At 34.5% G+C, this 20,930-nt stretch overlaps 1 protein-coding gene across 1 annotated transcript in view; it reads right to left on the bottom strand.

The window, feature by feature from the left end:
- The window catches only part of TENM1 (teneurin transmembrane protein 1), a 631,171-nt gene that overhangs the window by 397,237 nt on the left and 213,004 nt on the right, over positions 1-20,930 (bottom strand). The window contains exons 4-5 of the mRNA XM_032474729.1: positions 16,045-16,305; positions 14,333-14,389 (exon numbers count right to left, since the gene is read on the bottom strand). Coding sequence (XP_032330620.1) covers positions 14,333-14,389; positions 16,045-16,305 — 318 coding nt within the window. The remainder of the gene's footprint in view (positions 1-14,332; positions 14,390-16,044; positions 16,306-20,930) is intronic.

Here is a 20,930-nt window from a genome sequence, read left to right as displayed (position 1 = left end):
CACAAATTAGTTTGAATATTTTACCTATAAAAGCCAGTGCAGTTATCACAAACTGAAACTAAACAATTCTGGGAAACAAGTCTGACTGATTCAACTATTAACATAGAGGTTTAAAAACTACCGACTTTATTGAGCTAACTGACCAAATCATTCAGAAACCAAATTGGTTTACACATATAGACAAGGTACTAAAAAAATCAATTGTGCAGGAAATAATAGTTGAAATCAATCAAAAACAGTTACTCAGTTCTGTGCAAAGATACAGCCAAAAATATACATAGCAAGAATTACATTTCTATATTTATTTATTCCTTCAAAATATTTGTTGAATACTTACTAAGTGCTCAAAACTATTCTAGAAGCTTTAAATGCTTCAGTGAACCAAACAGTGTAGGATCCCAGCCCTTGTGGAACTTACAATTCTGATGTGGGAAACAGACAATAAACAACAATCATAGTACATAAGTAAATTATATAGAAGGTGATACACGCTATGGGGGAAAAAAGAGCAGGGTAAAGGGCACTGGCAGTTTTGGGTTGGGCGAAAGTTACAGCATTATATAATACAGGTCAGAGTCAGCCTTACTGAGGAGACATCTGAACAAAGACTTGAGGAGATGTGAGAATTAAACATGCAAAATCTGGAGAAAGAGCATTCCAAGCAGACCACTCAGCTAGGGCAAAATCCCTAAGGCAGAAGTGTGCTCATATTTGTTGTTGTTGTTGTTTTGTTTGTTTGTTTTGGAAATTGCCAAAGATGCCATTAAGGTGATAGCAGAACTAATAATGGGAAATGTGAAAGGAGTTGAGGTCAGAGAGGTATCAGGGAGCTAGTTCGGGGAGGGGATTTTAGACCACCATAAATATTTTACTCTGAGTGAAATGAGAAGCCATTGCAATATTTTAAGTAGACTAGACATTGTAAAAGGATCATTCTGGGAAGCAAGGAGACCTGACAGGGGGCTGCTGGATTAACCAGGTGAGAGATGATGGTGGCTTGGACAAGGGTGGTCGCAGCAGAGTTGGTAGTAAAGGAACAGTGTTTGCTGACAGAGTGGATGTAAGGCATGACAGCGAGCTTTCAGGATGATACCAAGGGTTTTAGCCTGAGCAAGTGGTAGGCTGGAGTTTCCATCAACTGAAATGGGCAAGTCTGGAGCAATTTTCGGGTAGAGAGAAGATTAGGAGTTTCAGTTTTTGGACAAGTGAATTTTAAGATACCCATTAGACATCCAGGTGAAATTATCAAAGTAAGTTGAAAATGGGCGTTGGAAGAGAGCTCTTGGTTGAGATATGAATTTGGTACTCATCCATATATTACAAGACGTTTCAAGCATCAAGACCATCTGAGATCAGTAAGTGAGTATAAATGGAGAAGACTCTAGGACAAAGACTGAGCACTGGGACACTTCAATATTAAAAAGGTCAGAGAGAAGAGGAAGAATCAGCAAATAAAATAGAGAAGTGACTACTGAGATAAGAGGAAAACTATGAGTGTGGTAATGGTAATCCAGAAGCCATGTGAAGAAAGCACAGAGAACTCACAGATTTTTCAGGGAATGAGATACTCTCTTAGTTTTAGACTTTTTTTTTTTTTTTTTTTTTAGTGGTCCTTGTTTAGCAGAGGTAACCCAAGGTTTATTAAAAATGTTATAGAAGGGAAATTTTTGGATTATTTCACAAGGCTGCCAATTTTCTCATAGTAAAATTATAAAACCTTTTCACAGAAGACTTGTACAGGCCAAACAGTTTCTCTAGCTGCAGGATTATTTCAGCAAATATAAACTTGCCAAGGAACAATGAAAATAAAAGATAGGTTATTGCAAAAAAAGCTAATTTTGCACTTACAAGCATCAAAATAAATAAAAATTACAGAAGCATAAACTTCCAGATGATAGCAGTCATATAACTGAAAACAAAAAGTTAAAAATACGGATTTTGGAGAATAAAGAAATGCTATTTAAAGTCAACCACTTAGCATAATAGTCATTTGTTCATGGAAACACAATTATGTGTACAATGCTGACACTGTTAAATGACAAATACATGTTTTTGGCTTCAAAGGAAAATAGCATGGCATATATATTACATGAAAGATTAGAAATTTGCAGCTGTCTTTTTGCTTTAAAACTAATTTGCTTTAAAACAAAATTTTGCTAATTTTGGCAGACAATTTTGAAACATAAAACTGCTGGTCCACTGTCTAACAATACTTCCATGACTTTCTTGCTTTGTCTGTAAGACAAAAACTTGATCTCCAAACATAGTTTTTTTCAAGTAAATAGAAGAGTATGTCTCTCCCACATAAGGGACTCTAATTTGATAATGACAATTAAAATAAGCAGGTGACTTAATAGTAAAGAGCAAAATACTACTTTGGTCTAATAGATTTATTTCTCACCTTATTTTAGAAGGAACACACACACACACACACACACAAACTGTTAAAGAAATAAATCAAGAGCTAAATCTGGGGGTTGTCATAAAGCGAATATTTAATAATCCTACACTCTTATTCTTTTAAAACATTGTAAAGAGCCCTATAAGCATCAATTAACTATTGGTTATTTTAAAAAGTTCTAGAAAGCAAATGAGTTGGATTCATTCATCTGTGATATCATTTTCATTTTATCTACTTTCTAGTTATGTCAAATTAAAAATTTTAATAATACATGGTACAAAGTTCTAAAAGTACAAAAGGGCACAGAGGAAAATAAATCTTCCTCCAGTTCCTATCCCACAGTTACCTAGTCTCCTTCCACAAATGCATTCAGAATTATCTGTTTATTGTGAATATTTCCAGAGAACTTCTATGCATATACAGGCATATATACATGCAGCTCCATTAAAAGTCACACATCACATGTAGAAAACTGGACATCATGTTCTTTAAACTGCAGGTTTTGACCTAATAGTGGGTTATAAAATAAATGTACTGGGTCACAATTAACATTAGAAAGACATGAAATAAGACAGAATAGAAAATGCCAGAGTGTGCTGTTCATAGTAAGGGTAGGTATTGTCTTACAAAAATGTTTTTCTAGTTTTTATTTTTATTTATAGATTCCTTGTGAACTGGGTCACAATATAAATTGTATTTCTTACTCTGGGTCACAGACAGAAAGGCCACTTCTATACGCAATGATTCAAATCCTGTGACTCTTGTTTAATGATGTATGTTGAAGATTGTTCTACTTCAATACACATAAAGTTGTCTCATTTGTTTGTGTTAAATTTATTAAAAATACTTGAGACATTCATCTATATGAAGAATAACATTGTAAATATTCATGTACCCCTACTACCTAGTTTAAGAAATAAAATATTATAAATAAATATGAAGCAAATATAATGTCAATAGAGTTGAAATTCCCCTGTGCAGCTCCCCCTGAACCATTCCACTTCTCCTCCTACCATGTTTGTTCCTTCTCCGTAAGGCTGAAGAGTAGAGTATTCTATTGCAGGACTGTACCATAAATTACACAAGTAGCCTCCTACTGATGAACATTTTGATTGCTATCCCCAATTTTTTGATATTTCAAATAATGCTACTAAGAACATCCTCATACATATCACTGCATACCCACTGAATATCTGTATGATAAATTCTGAGAAATGAAATTGCTGAGTCAAAGTAGGATATGTTTTGCTAGATACTGCCAAATTTTCTTTCATAGAGACTGTATCTATTTGTACTCCTAAAATCAATGTTTCATACACGTTTGTCAATAAAGTATATTATCAAATTTTTATTATTGCCAGTGTGATCAATGATAAATAATAACTTATAGTTCTATTATGCATTTCTCTTAGGAGTGAGGTTAACACTTTTCATATGATCATAAATAATCCCCATTTCCTTTTGTATGGCCTATAGCCACTTTTCCCATCGTATTGTTGAGACATTGTTTCTTATTGACTATAAGTACTCTTTACATAAGAGGAAATTAACCTTTTATCTTTGGATGATAACAAATATAGCATGATAACATTTTTGTTTATGGCTTTTTTTTTTTTTTTTTTTGCTATATCTAGAAAAGCTTTTCTAGGACAAAATTCTCCTGTCTTTCCTTATAGTACTTACTTTCACATTTAAAATTTGATTAATCGAGAATTTATTTTGGTGTAGAGAGTGAGGTACAGAAACAATTTTATTGTTCTCTAGAAGGCTGCCTAATTATGTCAACACCTTTTTAAAGCAATTCATGTTTTCCGTATTGATCTGAAATGCTATCATTATCATATACTATATTCCTATTTGCATTTGGCTCCATTTCCAGGCTTCCTCTTTCATTCTAACTCTTTATTCATATACTAACATTACATTAATTTAACTAAAATGAACTTCAATATATTTTACTATCTGGCAAACTTACTATCACAACATAATGTATTTTCCAAATATTTTCTAGGCGTTCTTGCATGTTTTCTTTTTTTCCCATTTGAACATTACAGCCAGTAAGTCAAATGGCTAATTGATAGTTATTGGAAGCATGTTAAAATTATAGATTAATTTAGGGAGAGTTTAATGATACTTATCCAGGAACAGGGTAAGGCTTTCCATTTATTTATGTTTTCTTGTATGTTCCTCAATAGCATTGTTTTGTGTGTGTGTATGTGTGAGTGTGTGTCTTGCTGTTTTTGCCAGTTTATTCATAGCCATTTTGGTTGTCACTGTTGCTATTATAAAAGTAATAATTTATTCAACTACATTTTCTAATTGTCTGTGGTTAGTATGGAAGAAAACTATTAATTTGGCATCCCAAATTAGTTTACTGAATATTTACCATTTGTATTAATTATTGTTTGGTTTTCTTAGATTTTTTTTAGATATATAATTATATAACCAACAAATGGTTTTTAAATGGCGACAGCTATTACCTTCACATGGTGAAAGTGGACATCCTTGTTTTGTTCTTGATTCTAATAGAAATCCTTTTAGTGCTTTGTCACTTAGAATAAAACTGGATTTTGTGGTTTTATAAGGAATTATATATATTATATATATTTTTATAAAGAACCTTTATCAAAAATTAATGAGTGGTAGTACAGTATAGTGGATAAACACAAGGGTTTGGAATCAGATTGCCTGGGTTTAAATCCTGGCTTTGCCACTTACTAGCTACATAACTTTACCTATCCTATTTATGCCTCAGTTTCCACATTTCTAAATGGGGATATTACTAGTACCTAAGTCATAGAGTGAGTGTGAGAATTAAACTCATTACTACCTGTAAAATACTTAGAACAGTATCTAGCAGAGAGTAAAAATTGTGTTTCTTTGATACAATGTTGGGTATTATCAAATGCCTTTTGGCATCTACGTAACTTTTCATAGGGTTTTGACTATTTGTCTATTCATATAGTAAATTAGAGTAACAGAGTTCTTAATATTGAACTACCCTTGCATTCCCTAGTATGAACTGCACTTAGTTGTAGTGTATTATTCTTTTACTATACTGCTGAACTTTGTTTATTTAAGAATTTTGCATCAATATTCACAAGTACAATTGATTTGTAGATTTATTTTGTGATTTATTTTCCTGCTTTAGATCTCAATGCCTTTCTTACTTTCAAAAAATTTTTAAAAAGATTTGGAACCTTTCATTTTTGTTATGCTCTGAAACCTTTCAAGTAGCGTTAAAATGATGTATGTGTTCCTTAAAGTTCTGGCAAATTTTGCATATGAGACTGTGCTTCAGCTACCTTTTTTAGTTTGAGTGGTTCTTTGTAATTTTATTTCTATTATATAAATGAGAAATTTTCAATTTTCCTCTATCTTCTCAGACTAGTTTTGGTCATTCATATTTTTCCTATGAAATCATCTGTTCCACCCAGGTTTTCAAGTATATCTTAAAAGAGGTGCACAAAGTACTCTCTTATGAATCATTCAATTTCCTCTTTATCTATAGTTATTTTGACATGCTTATTTATTATCTTCTCCCCTTTTCTAGATTGTTTTATTATTTTATTGCCCCCACCCCAGAACTGGCTCCTAGATTTATTCATTAGTTCTAGATTTTTATAATACATATTTTTAAAAAGTCAATTCAATTAACAAATGAGGACATGTCATTCAAAAAACAGCAGATTATAAAAGGTTCAATTCTAAAATCAATAAATGGCATGTAATTTTAAACATATTTATGTTTTTTTACATTTCATTGAAAAATTAGCAAAAAAAGGTTTAAAGTAAGTTATCTAGTACTAATGAAGGAAATGGTCACTTCTCATACTTTGCTAATGGGGGAGTATGTATTCAGAAATAATTTATTAATAGCTCTCTTGAGGCTTAATGTAAACATTATTGAGCCCTGTAATTTTATTTGTAAAAATCTATTACAAGGAAGAAATCAGAAACAAACGAATACTTTGACCATAAAAGTGTCAACTGTAGCATTTTTATACTAGTGAAATATTATAGAAATGTTAATATTCAAAAATAGGATATAGTTAATTAAGTTATATTACATCTACTTAGCTAATATATTTTAAATAGTATTTAATTAACACTTGGTAGCATGGTACATGCTTATGTTTTAATTCAAGTGAAATATCAGGTTGCATGTATCCTTACAAAGTGACATGATGAATAGAAAACAAAGAAGGGATGCTAATTCACAGGAAAATGTAACTGATATTTTATTGAGGGGCTGCTTGAGGTTTTCTTTTTCCACTTTTCAGTAATTTCTCAATTTTTTAAATAATCTTTTACTATATTACTTTTACAATAAAAAAAAGTACCAAAGGATAGCCAACTTGCTTCTGAAATAGCCATTGTGATTTCTCTTTTCTCTAAAGTTATTAATCTAAAATGTAATCTAGAATACATTAAAAAATTTCAATTCCACATATAAAATTGTGGGCTACTCTGCATTCCCCTTCACACAAACAAAAAAAGAATTAACTCTGACTAGCAATTTCTTGAATACCCATCAATAGTTAAGAGATGGGCAGTGCAAGGAAACACAAGTGGCTTTAACACAAACCCATTCTCAAACCCAGAAAAGAACAACCAACAGTATGTGTCCTAAGTATGGCAACTGAAGCATCATTTTCAAATTCAGATGACAGTATTATCATTTTATTTCTAGTGATATAGGTTCCGCCTTATTTTTCTTATGTTTTCTTTTTAAAAAAAATCTACTGATAATCTAACTCTGCAAACACATTAAGTCATTTTGGCTTCTTCTACACTATTTAATGTACAAAAAAAGAGATTAAACAATATATCAATATCAATTATGAAGACTAACCTAAATAATTCTAATTTACTTTAATGTTTACATGATTTAAACTGTATTTATAGCATAATTTCTTTTACATTCAAGTTTGTTTTCATGTAAATATATCCATGATGCATACTACATGAATGTTTACCATCTAGATATATTATTTGTACATAAATATTTACATTCTAATCTAAAATCAAAATAAATTTTCAAGTAGTTTACTTTTAGAATTGGGGACATTATAATACTGTTAACAATTATATCTATATTTACCTTCTATCTACCTATCTATCATCTATCTACCTATCTATCTATTATCTATCATTTCCATAAAGTATAGATGGTTGAATTTAACTACTTAAAAATATAAAGCTCTATATGTACGAATACAGATGCATCGTATGAACCTATTTCAAAAGGCAAATAACAGACTAGAAAAAATGCATAATATGTGACCGAGGTTTTTTTCATCCCTTACATATGAAATATTCTTGAAAATTAATAATATGAAAATTTGAATAAAAAAATGGGTAAAACATGTAAACAGACAATTCACAAAAGAGAAATGCAAATGGTCCATTAACATACAAAAAGATGCCCAAGCTCACTCACTAGTACACTGCAAAATAATAGCACAAAAAGATACTATATTTCATCTAGCAGATTGGGTATGAGAAATCTTCCATCATTGCCAGTGTTGATAAGGATATGGGAAAACAGATGCACTAATAATATATACATTAGTAGGAAGATAAAATGGTTGTTTAAAGGCAAAATTTGGTAATATCTATAAAAATGTTAAATGTACATATCCTTGTCCCATCCTTTCTACTTCTAAGAAATTATCCAACAGGTATGCAAAAAGATGTTTACAAGGATGTTAAGTACAGTACTGTTTCTAATATCAAAGCACTGGAAACTCACTTGTCCGTACAGGGGACTGACTAAATAAAAAATGATATATACAGAAACAGAATACTACAGAGCTATTAAAAAGAATAAGGCCATTACAAAGTCAACTGCACTGTCTTTGTAGATCTATACTACAGATATGGGAAAATATCCAAGACATAACATTAACTAGAAAAAAGTTATTGGTATTTTTATAGTATGTTACCCCATCTGACAATGTACAGAACATTTGGGGAATGACACATGATACACTGTTAACACTGGCTACCTCTCAGGAGTGTCTTGATAATTTCTTGCCCTGGTGATATGACTCTTTATATTCCCAAAAGTTATGAAATTACTTAAAAGATTTGTTTGCCAGTTAATAACTTTTATTTTCTTGCATATGCATGATGGAACCTTTGTAGTCTTACAACTTCTATATTTTATATAGAAGCATAAAGAAGAAGGATTTTTTATTCTAAACCTGTTTTTACTGTTTTAATTTTTAAACCATCAGCTGATATTACTTTAACACTAAAAAAAATAGTAGTTAAAATTACCTACTACAAAAGAAAATATGAGCTTGTTATATCTTAACTTTATAATGGCTTGAAATTTCAATATCATCAAAATTGTTTTCAATTGTAAGAGTATCACAGTCATCACAGAAGTGTCTCACCCACACATAAAGCAATCCCAATGCCTTACACACTTCCTCTGATCATGTCACATCTTCAAAGAAACCATTACAAAGTCAACTGCACTGTCTTATACATGCCTAATGGGTCCAACAGAGCCATTAGGATGTCAGTTATATGGTAGGGCTCCTGCCAAAGCTATTACCAAGTCATTGTATTGTTTCACACACTTCCTTCGACATTCAGATAGTTCCTGAGGAACTGTTATCATTGCTGTGGAAGTGTCCTGTATAACTTACACTATCAGGGGAAAACAAAAAAGCAAAAGAAAGAAATGTAAAAGAAACAAATTCCTTCCATTAAATGCACATGAATGGCCCCACATGGTCAAATATCAGAAGGAGTAACTCCTCATTTGGGTATAACTATTACATGTCATTCAAGAAATCCAGGTGTTAGGCTAGCTATGTTTCACCACTCCTGCTGTTCCAATGAAGCGATGCAGGGTCTGAGAATGACATATGCATGGCTATGGTGGTACGGTGTTTATTGGTAGCACATGGTATATTACCAGGTTTCGGTGGTATGCAGTACAGAAGCAATAGGGAGTAGAGCTAATGGATTGTTTGGCTATTATGGGATTGTATCAGATAATCCCTTACCTGTAAAGTTCCTGAACAGCACATAGGGAGCTCAGCTGCCCAACAATCACGGAAATAAACGGGCTTCTGAGTAGTTGAAATCCCAGTTCTATCTTAAGGGGCTACTACAATGACAATAGGAAATACAATAGTACAAAGTTAACACGCAGCCAGGTCTGAAGTGCTTCATTGGATTTCCTCTCAGTCTTCTATGCTTAACAGAACAAGATTGTTGGCTATTAAAATGATGTAAGATTAAGACAAGTGCAAGGAATTTTATCCAGTTTCAAATGACGAGAGAGTAGGCTGAACACTGCTAGGCTAGAGTTTCCTGGGACACCAGATGTCTCAGAAGCCACAATGAATGTCTGGCTAATCCTTGATGAAAGAGATTTCATCCGGTAGCACCTACTCCACAATACATGATGCATAATAAATTCTTGTTGTGTGACAGATAACAACCACAACTAAGATTTGTTGGGCATTTAATATATAACAAGCACTCTGTAACGTGCTACATATCCATTTTCTCTTTTAATCTTCACACACACACACACCAAACTGAAATAGGTAATGTCTCCATTTGACAGACAAGGAAACCGAGGCTTGGAGAGCTTTACTTACCTGTCCAAGGACACACAGTAGGTAAGTGGCAGAACCAAGTCACAAACCTAGGTCTATCTTATACCATAGTCCATGTTCTTAATCGCTTGCTATATGGGGAATATGGTTTATTTAGAATGTGTTAATATAATGATTTTTACTTTAACAAACGGTTTCATATCCCTTGTGTTCTGATAGCAAGCTGTACATATTTTTATCATGGCACTAACTGAATTGTATTAAAATTAGCTCTTTATCATCTCTGGTAGATCTTTTTGAGTATATATGCCCACTTCACTCTGCCCTGCATTGAGAACTGCTCTAAGAATCCAATGGGTGGGTTCCCAGAAAGCAACATTTGTATTGCTGACCTGATTGGAGCTAATGGGTCCAGTGGTAGAGATCTGACTCAAGTGGGGAAAATTATTTTGTCTCATTGGATTTTACAAATGGCATTGAAAAATATCCAGTTAATCTCAACTTCTTTCCTAAACAGAAGAACTATAAACTGGGGAACGGTATGAGGTTTTATGCCTGCCTTGTGGAAGGAGACTTAGAGAAAGTCAATCTGAAGAGACAGGACTAAAGGAAATGGATTCAGAAGCAAGAGGCAAAGTCCAGGCAAGTCTTCTGAGCTAGTCTCTTCTTGTGGTCTAGCCACACTCTTGCCCTGGTCCATGAAGCATTCTCATGCCCTTTTTGTAAATTTGTGGTTTTTTAAAGCTAGCTCAGGTTGGTTTCTGTTACCTGCAATAAAAATAATAAATAATAATAAACAATCCTAACTAAAAGAGCATCTATTTTACCCACTAGACTGTAAATTCCTTGAGGGTGGAGCTGGTATACTGGTCATTTTTACACATCCCCAATCTCCAATACAGAGCCTGGCAAAGAGTGGGTGCTCCATAAATATTGCTTGCACAGAAATATCATTATTAACAAGAATATCGCCAAAAATAATTTCTTTGCAATTTATACTTTATTAGTGAAAGGTTACAAATGCTTTTCTCTACCTATTTCCCTCTATTTAGCTTCTTGCTAAGCAATTTCATTTACATTTTATAATCCAAATGTTTCACTTAAGCCATATGTGAAAAACACATTCTTGGAAATTGATTATTCAAATTTAGCTACTGCTATAGTTTTTTTTCCTCCAGCCTAATGTAGAGTCAAATGTAATTACTGAGGAATACCCTAATCACAGAGGTTAATGCTCAAGTAGGACTACCAAAGCCTTCTAAGAAACGCCCACTGGATCACCTGTCAGAGGCAGAGTGTGTGTTACATGACCAGAGGCTTGACCCACTGGAGCATTTCTATTAGAGAAGATCTACAAAAATATACCATCTCTCAGGTTCAACTTTTCCCCTCGGAGCAAAGCACATTTCTCATTTATTTAGTGCCTTCTGTGCTCCAGATCCAGTGGCTAAGTAGTAAAGCAAAACCAGTGAATAAACCAAGTAGCTTCCTGGCTGGTACTTATTAAAAACCTTTATGAAGATAGAAAGCACACAACTCAAGTATTAGCCTATAATGAATAGTCATGGTGGCAGTAATGTGAAATCGGAGTATAAAAGAGGTGAAGTGAATAAAGCATTATGATTGACATCAAAGTGTCCTCCTCCTGAGCCTCAAGATGAAGCTACCTTGAGTAAATCTGCATTTTTCCAATAGATGATTAAGCATCAATAGTGCTCTGACTACACTGTGAAAGTCAAGAAATCCAGATTCTCTTCTGTTACCTGCTGCTCTCCCTTTCCTGTACTTCAGACTTCTCAGTCTATTCCGGTGCTGAAATTGAGGGTGATTTATTTTAATTCTCCATGGGTTAAAGCGTATCGGAGACTTCAATTAAGGGTAACCAACTAGAGTTTATGAAAATGAGAAAAAAATAAATATTTTGAAAGGCTTGCTCAATTAATTAAATGAAAGAAATAAGTCCTCACAGACACAGTTTTGGAAATAGAAGTAGAAAACCCAAGTCATAATCTCCTAGGATGAACAGAATTCAAAGCGTCTTTGAAATCACATCTCAGAATCTTTCTCATTTGAACATCGCACCCAAATAACAGTTTCCCCATCTTCACTTTTTTTCCACATTTACAAGAGTGAAGTTTAAATCACCCTAAAATGATCCACGATATTGTGCTCACTGCCTCATCAATAATCTAAAAGTCAGAATGCATAGGAAGACAGAAACAAAATAAAATGTCACTGACGCTAACAGAGGTACAGGGATATAGGACAGTCTGAGGTAGTGATGCATATAAATCCTAAAAATTCTAAGCTGTTTCACTTTTTTCAAATATAGTATATACAAACTCAAATTACTGAAACAGATTCCCTGCTAGGCCTGCTTTCATGAATGGATGAGATCAACGGGAAATAAATAGCATCATATGCACACAAACATGAAGATCAATTCATTGAAAATAACTTACTTCTTCAAATTACCATGTCTTTTAGAAAAACCATTTACACTCTCATCTCAATTCAAACTTCCTCTGTGAGGATCTATGGAAATGTTGAAGGCAGGCCAGGCCTGGTTATCACTGACTGAAAAGTTATGGAATCCAAATTGGTGAAATCTTACTCTTGGTCATAAATATGCTTCTAAACTGTATACTCCTTATTGGAAATGATTAGTATGAGGAAGAGTTGCAGAACTCTAACTGAGCAGAGAAAAGTTGTTCAAATTCATGTCTTATATTCATACATGATCCACGGGAGGAAAAAAGTGGTTACCTGGAAAACAATCAATTGCATTTAGCTAACTGGTTTCTAAATTACTGTTCCTCCTATGTAAAATGCTGATAACAATAATCTATTCCACAGATTGGTCATGAGGATGAAATAAGATAAAGATATTAAAAGTATGTTTGAAAATTGTGAAGTGCTGATCAATAATAAAAGTGAACATTCATGTTGTACTTACATGTTACAAGTACTATTCTTAACCTTTATATACATTAATTTATTCAATCATCACAAAATCTTAGAAGTAGATACCAATACTACCCTTGTTTTACAAATGATGAAATTCAGGCACAGAAACCATATACAACTCTCCCAAGGTCACACAGCTGAGATTTAAGTCTAAGCTGACCTGGCTATATGGTATAAACTTTTCATCAGTATGCTCTATTGCCTGTCAAAAGTTGGAATTCTTCTTGGAGGTGCACACTGAGTGAAAAGAGGCTTGCAGTTAAGGACTTGTTTTTAGCATTCTGGATCCTAAATTTTCCTTGGCAGCCCAGCCCAGTTTTGTAGTACTCTATCCAGTTTCGAAAATAAACCATAAGGAAAATAAACCTATAAAGAAAAGAATGGATGCATGTCCTTCACTCCTGAGTATTCCAACTCTGTCTTAGTAAACAGTGCTACGTGATCAAGGTAGATGGTTGATTAGACTGAAGGTGAAATGAAACTGAACAGCCTCAAATCTTCCTGAAAGTTCCTCACACATCCAAGGGATACTGCATATTGACATGGTGCATAGTGGCTCATCATAGTAAGTAGTTCTTATGGTGGGGGGAGGGGAGGATAATATGCATTTTGATGAAGCTGCTTTTGATATATCTTCCCTCTGATCCCCTTCCCCCAGCTCCCTCCAAATTTTGAGTCACTACCCTGTGGTCAGACGGGAGGATCCCCTCCTGCAAAGTGTTATTAGATTTTCATCAAACTCATTTATAAATATTGCTTTCAGTATCCCTCCGCAAAGGGGCAAAACCCAATGAGCACAATGAAGGCAAAAGTAAAACGACACCAATGTCCCCTCATTGTGGAATGACACATTATAAATACAGGTCTACAGAAAACAATAAAGAACATTTCCTTCATTTGAACGTGATGACATGGGCATAATGTGATTCTTAAGCCATGTCAGAGGATCTGAAGGAAAGACCAAGGCCATTTGATAGGCAGCACTGTAAAGTTATGACAGTATCTGAACAATACTAAATTAATGGCTAGAGTCGTGCAAAAAATCGTAGATAATGTAGGAAGTCATGAGGCCAAATCCAACCCAAGCTGATTTCAATCTCTACCCCATGCTAAATCAATGTCTCCCTATCCTACCTTCAGTCCTGTCTTGAACTTCTCCCCAGCTCCCCCTCACCTCCTCTTCACCATCAACATACACACATGAAGTTTTCCAAGAGGAAAGCAAACCGACAAGCTTCCAATAAACTAGTCTTTGACAAGTTAATTAACCAGGCCTGTGTGTTGTTTGTCAGAGGAGCAGGGTTGCATTTTGTGTGGTGGGTGTCAGGGATCGGGTGAGGTAAAAATAATTTGTCATCAAATATTTGGAAACACTTACCTTGAGTAGACCCAGCTTGAGCTTCCATGTCACAACAAACAGGAGAGAATTTAAAACCTGTAATAGCAAACATTTTTACTAATTAATCCTTGTCCAAATCATCTGGAAAGACTCAATCTTCAATCCTGACCCTTCATCCAGCAGTATTTTTTAAATAACAGATTCAATGAAATATGATTCACATACCATAATGTTCACCCTCTTAAAGTGTACAGTTTAGTGGCTTTTAGTATTTTCACAGAGTTGTGGAACTATTACCACTACCTAATTCCAGAATAGTTTCATCACCCCAAACGAAAACCCATACGTAGGGTCTTGCAAGAGTAGAATGGTGGAGCCCCGTGGGGAAGCTTTTCTTTTATTTTAATATTTCTACCCAGTGAACTGACTAGAACCTCTTTGTCAGGAGTGAGATGAGGGAGAAAAGGAAGTCTGGGAAAAACAGGAGATCATCTATCATCACAATTCATATACATTTGATCATTCATTATCTTTCCTGTTCAACAGGTGAAACCCAGAAAGCTGTAGGGACCAGTCCAAGTTCTCATAACTTCCATCTTAATGCTCTTTCACTAACATGAATATATAAGACATAAATCAAATATGTTCCCTTCTCACTTCCATACTTCACCTCCTCTACACCCTTGGCCAAAGTCAGCAATACATACATACATACATACATGAAAATAAACTGAAAACATCAAGACCCTCAAGGATATTTGGTGATATTACAAAGTGTACTGGACTATCTTTGAGGAAATGATATTCTAACTCGTTGGCAAATGGTCATTCCTGATTAAACCTTTGTGGCCAGTATCCCCTATGGGCTGAAAGAGGCAGAGGAGGATGAAATAGAAAAAAGCTGCAGGTACCAGGCTGTTGGCTACCTCTCTGGCACCTGAGAAAATACTAATTAGCCACTGTTAGGCCTGGTGGCCTTGTGGTCATGGTGTTGGGACCTACGAAATTTAGACAAACAGAATGATGAAGAGATTAGATTAACGTGTTTAATAAGCATTAATGTGATTTTTATGAAAGGATTTTGTCCTTTAGTAGAGACAGAAGAGCAGAAAGTAAAATAAATTAACCTCTTCCCAACAAATCAAAAATACAAAACTTTTTCACTTCTAAAAGTTGTAAGTAAATAATGGATAATTACAATTTAATGATACTTATTGTCTAGCAATTGGCTGATTTTAATTTACCTCCTTTTTTTTTTTTAATCATTTCAGTCTAACCTGGTTAATTTGCATGTCTGTACACTTGACAGGTCAATCTGAATCAAGATAGAAAGCACATGCAGGATATGCTTGCTACACAATTGTTCATCTCACTGTTCACATATTGATATGAAGCCAAAATACGTGAAATGAGTACTTCTATAATAAATGTCACTAGTATTGTACTGGAAAATAAAGATGAAAATAAAAGATGAGTAATAAATAAGACACACACAATATTGCTGACTACAGCAGATTATTTCCCTTGGGGGAATCACCAGAAATAAAAAGCATTTTGTCTATTGTTGTAAATGAATGTGTCTATTTGCCAGATACTCAGGTACATACCTTGTCCAGGGTACCCCGCTAACCTGCGTTTCCTCTCTGCATACTAAACAAAAGACAGGCAGACACAGGGAGGGAAAAAAAATCAAAGGCAAAACCCGGCATTCCCTCTGGGTTTTACTTAAATAGCATAGACAGTTCTATTACCGTTTTCCCCATCAGACTTCCTTTCATGGTCAGTGTCCGTCAAGGACAATGCAGAGTTGGCCCGGCTGGACAAACAGGAGCTATGCTCTGACTTCATGCCCCTTATCCACATTCTTAGTGCATGGTCAGGCGAGGCAGCCCCTTCTGTCTCCGTGTCCACATCAGACCCCATCTCTAGCTGGTAGCCATGCCGAGAGACATTGTGCATGTCTGTCTGGTAGCCAGAGCACAGAGTGTGAGGAGGTTCACAAAATTCCATCTCTAAGAAGAAACAAAGTTCAGAGAAAAAGTTTAGAAGCGTACAGAAATACCTGATAAAATTCTACTTTTTTGTCCTTTTGTCCCCCTCCCCTACTGCTAGTATTTATGTTTTTGCAAAGTTAGAATTCCGGCCTTTTTATTTATGGTAACTAGGATTCTGTGCTTATTTTGCACTTCTGTAGCTTAAAATTATGCTACTGTTGATTCTTACAAGGTTCTGGAAAAAGCATGCCCAAAATAGCTTTATAGCTACAATTTTAGGCTGCCCTAAATGTAATGAAATAAGTGAGTGCAGAGGAGTATAAAGTGTAGCGAGCTGTCCTTTAAAAGATATTTCTCTTCTAGGAAGAATATATATGATCTGTAGAGCACACCTATGCTTAAAATATTAAAATTATTGACTTTTCTAAGTATTTCATACATCTTAGAGTTAAGAATAAATAATTCAACATGAACACTCTGAGGAAAAAACATTAAGTTTAAATATACTTTTTCAAAAGCATTTTCCCTAAAACACATTAACCTAAACTCTAAAATTATGAGTATTTAATATCACTATTTCCCATTGTCCCCAAAGGAGACTGAGGCTGACTTTATGTTAATTATTCTGTTTCATTCATTCCTTCAAGAAATACATCGGAATGTTTCAGTTGTATATTGCACCTCAGCAGTGCTTCATGGTTTCGATTTTTCCCCCAACTCCCTCAAGCCTTAGAATCCTAAAATGTTTAGGATCTTAAAGACGATGTAACGAATCCCCTCTGTTTAAAGTTTAGGAAAATGAACTCCAGAGGGTAGATGTCTCTTGTCCATAGCCCATGTCAGATGGCGACAGCCCTTTTTCCTAAAACACTCATCTACCCATAGTGTCTCCTAGACACCAGTGAAGCCCCAATCAACTTACTGCATGAATATCAGGCATTATTCAGTCTTACAGTCAATTTTGCATTCAATTATGGCAAGGTGTCAAAAAAGGAAAAAATTGCTTTAACAGTCCCTAATAAGTTAATGAAAAATGACCACATGCCAAGACATATCATCTGAAATGTCTATGTAATACTCAGATAAGGTAATCCGGGGATGTTATACACTATATAGGATTTTCTCAGACGGACATCAGAGACAGGGTATGTCGTTTGGCCAGGAGGAAGCTTAACTGAGTACATCTAATCCTTAGCACATATCAATAGAAGGCAAACCCTTAAATGAATTTAATTCTTTGAATACAGAAAGTGCTAGAATTTAGACCGACCACATACTAGAAAGAAGTGTACAGAATATGAATACATTCCTTAAAATAGCTATTTTTTGTGACATGTAATTGCCAAAGGTTTAACAAATCAAATCTTAATGCTTATTTAATAGCCATTAGGTGCCCAACACCGTGCTCCGTGAAACAGATATTGTAGGCAAATAAAGCTACTATATTGTATTAGAAGTCAATTATAAATTAATTCTTTCAGGGTTATACGTCATTCTGCTGAGAATGTTGCTTATGATTTCTGTGACGAATGTCTTTAAGAGTAATTCTATTTCTCTATCAAAATTTGCCTAAATTCCAAAGGAGTGATTTTTAAAAATAGGCATGGTTTCTACTCATCAAACATAAAACCTTATGAAACTGCCTCTCCTTGACATAAGGCTAAAAGTAAAATTCCATTTTGCCCAATATAAATCTTAGTGATCTAGAATATTGTGATCGGTTAATATTCATGCCTCTTAATTTCACAATGTTTCATTATCCAATCCTGCTGTGCAGTGTTGCTACAGCAACCTGGTCATGAACCTGTCAGCTGGGAGCTGTTGGGAAGGAATTTCATATAGGCCTGCGTTCACAACTTCCTTCATCCCCCTAGACCATTGGTTCCCAAACTTGAGCATGCTTCAGAATCACCTGGAAGGTTTGTCAAAACACAGATTGCTGCTCCTCCCCCCACCCCTCCGTTTTACTGTCTGATTCAGCTGGTCTGCAGTACTGTCGGAGAACCTGCACTTGTAACAAGTTCCCAGGTAAGGCCTATGCTATTTGTCCAGGGACCACACTCTGAAAACTTCTTCCCTAGAGATTTCTCTGAAGTCAGTGGGAGCCAGGAAAAGGGTTCTGAAGTGAGAGAGTAACCTTACTGTAGCATTCCCAATGATTTTGCAACAGGAGCTCAAATTCTATTTTGGAGACACAAGCAAGAAAGAATTACTGTGAAGTGCCCTCCATTTATTTGCAATGGTTTCAAGGTGCTAATTAGGAAATTTACTTTCAAAAGCACAGACTTGCATTCATTTTCACTCATACAATGGCATATGAGATGTGACTTTCCAAATATTTTAATATGAATATCTGAGTCATAATAAGGACATTCATTGGAACAGGATAAGCAAATAAAAATAAATGCACACCCAATTTGTCATTCCAGATAATAAAATAATAGAAAAGGTTAAAAAAAACCTGACGAATATAAGCAGAATCTCTCTTTGTTAAAGAGATTATTTTAACCCATTCAAAAAGAAACTTGAAGATGGATTTGTCCCCTTCTAAGGAAATGTAGTGTAATACAATCAAAAAATTACATAAGATTTCTATTGGAACTATGATTTGAATATAAAGACTAAACCCCAAATTCTCCAACTAAATAAAGTCAGATAAAAGTATACTTCCTTGCCAATATAAAATTTTGAAAAGTAACAATCCAATTAAGCTATCAGTAGCTCTTTATTTTAATGGTAAAGCACAAAAGGAAAATAGAAATAAGGAAAGAAAGAAAAGCAAAAATTTCACTTATTTACAATAAGTGACATTCATTGAAATGCCTCGCTTCCTTTTCTTGAAATCAATGTTACCACTGTAAATTATTTCCTTAAATAGACAAACGTCTTGGTGGGGTTCAAAATTCCCATAGGATGCATTTTCCATAAAGAACTTAAAAGGCACTATAAGTGGATGTTTTTAGCCTTGCACATATAACCTTGTTACCTAAAATACTACATATTCCCTAGAGAAGATAAAAATTCAGTTGGATTTATTATAGATCTATTCTTACCAAAAAACTAGCCACAAGAGAAATGTAAGTACTATCTTAGAATATTTAAGATTTAAGTGGATAAACTGGTACTGTGAGAAACTACATTTCAAGAGTAAACAGACATAAATGTTGCCAAGTAAATGATGTATGTTGGCCCCATGAACATGTATTTAATGTTTAGTGTAAGGAAAGCCGATTTTGCAGCCTAGTAGGAAACAAAATCTGAGCAGATTAATAAACAGTTGAAATCTAATTTTCAAAATGGGCAAAAGATTTGAAGAGATACTGCACAAAAAAGATATAGGAATGACCAATAAATGAATGAAAAGATGCTCAACCTCATTAGTTATTAGGAAAGTACAAACTAAAACCACAATGAGCTACCACTACAGACCTACCAGAATGGCTAAAAAATTCTGATCACACCAAGTGATGGCTAGGATGTGGAGCAACTACATACACTGCTGGTGAGAAAGAAAAATGGTACAACCACCTTGGAAAAGAAATTGGCAGTTTCCTAAAAAGGTAAAGCTATATTTAACAGGAGAACAATGCACTTTGGACATTTATAATGAAGAAATAAAAAGTTCTGTCCATACAAAAATCTGTACAAGATTGTTCAGAAGCTTAATTCATAAGAGCTAAAAATTAGAGACAACCCAAGTGTCCATGAATAGCTGAAAGGATAAATCACCTGTGGTATGTCCACACTATGGAATACTACTCAGTCCAAAAAAAAGATTGAACTATTGATATGTAACAAGATGCATGGGCCTCAAAATAATTATGCTGAGTGAAAAAAGATCAACAGAATGTGTATGTACTGTATGCTTCCATTTAAATCAAGTTCTATAAAATGCAAACGAGTCTATAGCGACAGTAGATCAGTGGTTGCCTGGGGAAGAGACTAAGGGAAAAGTGGAGAACAAAGGGGCACAAGAAAACCTTTGGGATGATCTAAATACCTGCTACCTTGACTGCGGCAATAGTTTCACATATGTATGCATACCAAAATTTATCAAAGTGCACACTTAAAGTATGTGTAGTTTGTTGTACTTCAATTATACCTCTATAATTGTTTTTTAGTGGATTTTACAACACACTAAAAAAAGTAAGAGAGTGAGGAGACTGGAAAACCAGTCAATTTTCATAGGTGAAGCCAAGGGTCTCTGAGCTAGAAGGAGGCCCTGTTTCTTTCCTTTTAGTGGAAGAAAGTACATGTAATATGAATGAAAAGGTAGTCAAAATGCAGTTTTGCTTACATCTAAGCCAAGAGGCAATCAAGGCTAAGTGCTGCATGATTTCTCAGTGACCCTCTAGGGAGCACTATTTTCCTAGGAACATAATAGTTGAAAGCCAGTTTCAGTGGGGAAGTGAGATTAAACTGATCACTGATGAGCTTTCAGCAGCTAAGGGAACACTCTGTAGTTGGGGATCATGAGTTGGGGATAAGCTGAGTGGATCTGGCATGAAGGATCACTTTAGGCCTCTATGAATGCTAATAAATTAATAATTTAAAATTATTTTATGAATACTGAATAAAATTAACTACTCTATTTTCTCTCTAAATTGAGGGATTGATCTTCAGGTGTTCAGCCTGGAGAAGTC

The sequence above is a fragment of the Camelus ferus genome, chromosome X (genome assembly GCF_009834535.1).
Source record: "Camelus ferus isolate YT-003-E chromosome X, BCGSAC_Cfer_1.0, whole genome shotgun sequence".
In the NCBI taxonomy this organism is placed as follows: Eukaryota; Metazoa; Chordata; class Mammalia; order Artiodactyla; family Camelidae; genus Camelus; species Camelus ferus.
The sequence above is the reverse complement of the archived record's forward strand: the minus strand, read 5'-3'. Positions and strand labels throughout refer to the sequence as shown.